At 53.0% G+C, this 2,500-nt stretch overlaps 1 protein-coding gene across 1 annotated transcript in view; it reads left to right on the top strand.

Moving 5' to 3' along the window:
- The window catches only part of LOC128358019 (mitochondrial carnitine/acylcarnitine carrier protein-like), an 11,312-nt gene that overhangs the window by 4,362 nt on the left and 4,450 nt on the right, over positions 1 to 2,500 (top strand). The window contains exons 6-7 of the mRNA XM_053318482.1: positions 1 to 54; positions 258 to 367. The exon at positions 1 to 54 is cut by the window's left edge and continues 19 nt beyond it. Of these exons, the coding sequence (XP_053174457.1) occupies positions 1 to 54; positions 258 to 367 (164 nt within the window). The remainder of the gene's footprint in view (positions 55 to 257; positions 368 to 2,500) is intronic.

The raw sequence follows: 2,500 nt of genomic DNA, 5'->3' as shown, positions 1-2,500 counted from the left end.
CTACTTCCTGACATATCAATACCTCAAACACTTCCTGACGCCCGAGGGTCAAAGGTTAGTAACCATGGTAACAGTGGGGCTATAAACTCACCTGTGATTTCTGTGTCAGTAACCATGGTAACAGTGGGGCTATAAACTCACCTGTGATTTCTGTGTCAGTAACCATGGTAACAGTGGGGCTATAAACTCACCTGTGATTTCTGTCAGTAACCATGGTAACAGTGGGGCTATAAACTCACCTGTGATTTCTGTGTCAGCGTGTCTCAGCTCAGCACTCCCAACATCCTGCTGGCTGGAGGCATCGCAGGAATCCTGAACTGGACCATCGCTCTTCCTCCCGATGTCCTCAAATCCAACTTCCAGACAGGTGAGAGCGGCTCTACACAAGCTCTACATGAACTCTACACAAGCTCTAAACGGGCTCTACATGAACTCTAAACGGGCTCTACATGAACTCTAAACGGGCTCTACACGAGCTCTACACGGGCTCTACACAAGCTCTAAACGGGCTCTACACAAGCTCTACACGAGCTCTACACGGGCTCTACACAAGCTCTACACGAGCTCTACACGGGCTTCACACGAGCTCTAAACGAGCTCTACACGGGCTCTAAATGGGCTCTAAACGAGCTCTACACGGGCTCTAAACGAGCTCTACACAAGCTCTACACAAGCTCTACACGAGCTCTACACAAGCTCTACACGGGCTCTAAACGGGCTCTAAACGGGCTCTACACGGGCTCTACACGAGCTCTACACGGGCTCTACACGGGCTCTAAACGGGCTCTACATGAACTCTACACGAGCTCTACATGAACTCTAAACGAGCTCTACACGGGCTCTACACGGGCTCTACACGAACTCTAAACGGGCTCTACACAAGCTCTAAACGGGCTCTACACAAGCTCTAAACGGGCTCTACACAAGCTCTACACGAGCTCTACACGGGCTCTACACGAGCTTCACACGGGCTCTACACGGGCTCTACACGGGCTCTACACGAGCTCTACACGAGCTCTACACGAGCTTCACACGAGCTCTACACGGGCTCTACACGGGCTCTACACGAGCTCTACACGAGCTCTACACGGGCTCTACACGGGCTCTACACGGGCTCTAAGCGAGCTCTACACGGGCTCTAAACGGGCTCTACACGAGCTCTACACAAGCTCTACACGAGCTTCACACGAGCTCTAAACGAGCTCTACACGGGCTCTACACGGGCTCTAAACGAGCTCTACACAAGCTCTACATGGGCTCTAAACGAGCTCTACACGAGCTCTACACGAGCTCTACACAAGCTCTACACGAGCTTCACACGGGCTCTAAACGAGCTCTACACAAGCTCTACACGAGCTTCACACGAGCTCTAAACGGGCTCTACACGGGCTCTACACGAGCTCTACACGGGCTCTACACAAGCTCTACACGAGCTCTACACGGGCTCTAAACGGGCTCTACATGAACTCTAAACGGGCTCTACATGAACTCTAAACGGGCTCTACACGAGCTCTACACGGGCTCTACACAAGCTCTAAACGGGCTCTACACAAGCTCTACACGAGCTCTACACGGGCTCTACACAAGCTCTACACGAGCTCTACACGGGCTTCACACGAGCTCTAAACGAGCTCTACACGGGCTCTAAATGGGCTCTAAACGAGCTCTACACGGGCTCTAAACGAGCTCTACACAAGCTCTACACAAGCTCTACACGAGCTCTACACGGGCTCTAAACGGGCTCTAAACGGGCTCTACACGGGCTCTACACGAGCTCTACACGGGCTCTACACGGGCTCTAAACGGGCTCTACATGAACTCTACACGAGCTCTACATGAACTCTAAACGAGCTCTACACGGGCTCTACACGGGCTCTACACGAACTCTAAACGGGCTCTACACAAGCTCTAAACGGGCTCTACACAAGCTCTAAACGGGCTCTACACAAGCTCTACACAAGCTCTACACGGGCTCTACACGAGCTTCACACGGGCTCTACACGGGCTCTACACGGGCTCTACACGAGCTCTACACGAGCTCTACACGAGCTTCACACGAGCTCTACACGGGCTCTACACGGGCTCTACACGAGCTCTACACGAGCTCTAATCGGGCTCTACACGGGCTCTACACGGGCTCTACACGGGCTCTAAACGAGCTCTACACGGGCTCTAAACGGGCTCTACACGAGCTCTACACGGGCTCTAAACGAGCTCTACACGGGCTCTACACGGGCTCTAAACGAGCTCTACACAAGCTCTACATGGGCTCTAAACGAGCTCTACACGAGCTCTACACGAGCTCTACACAAGCTCTACACGAGCTTCACACGGGCTCTAAACGAGCTCTACACAAGCTCTACACGAGCTTCACACGAGCTCTAAACGGGCTCTACACGGGCTCTACACGAGCTCTACACGGGCTCTACACAAGCTCTACACGAGCTCTACACGGGCTCTAAACGGGCTCTACATGAACTCTACACGAGCTCTACATGAA

The sequence above is a fragment of the Scomber japonicus genome, chromosome 4 (genome assembly GCF_027409825.1).
Source record: "Scomber japonicus isolate fScoJap1 chromosome 4, fScoJap1.pri, whole genome shotgun sequence".
NCBI classification, from domain to species: Eukaryota; Metazoa; Chordata; class Actinopteri; order Scombriformes; family Scombridae; genus Scomber; species Scomber japonicus.
This window is presented reverse-complemented; position numbering and strand designations above follow the sequence as displayed.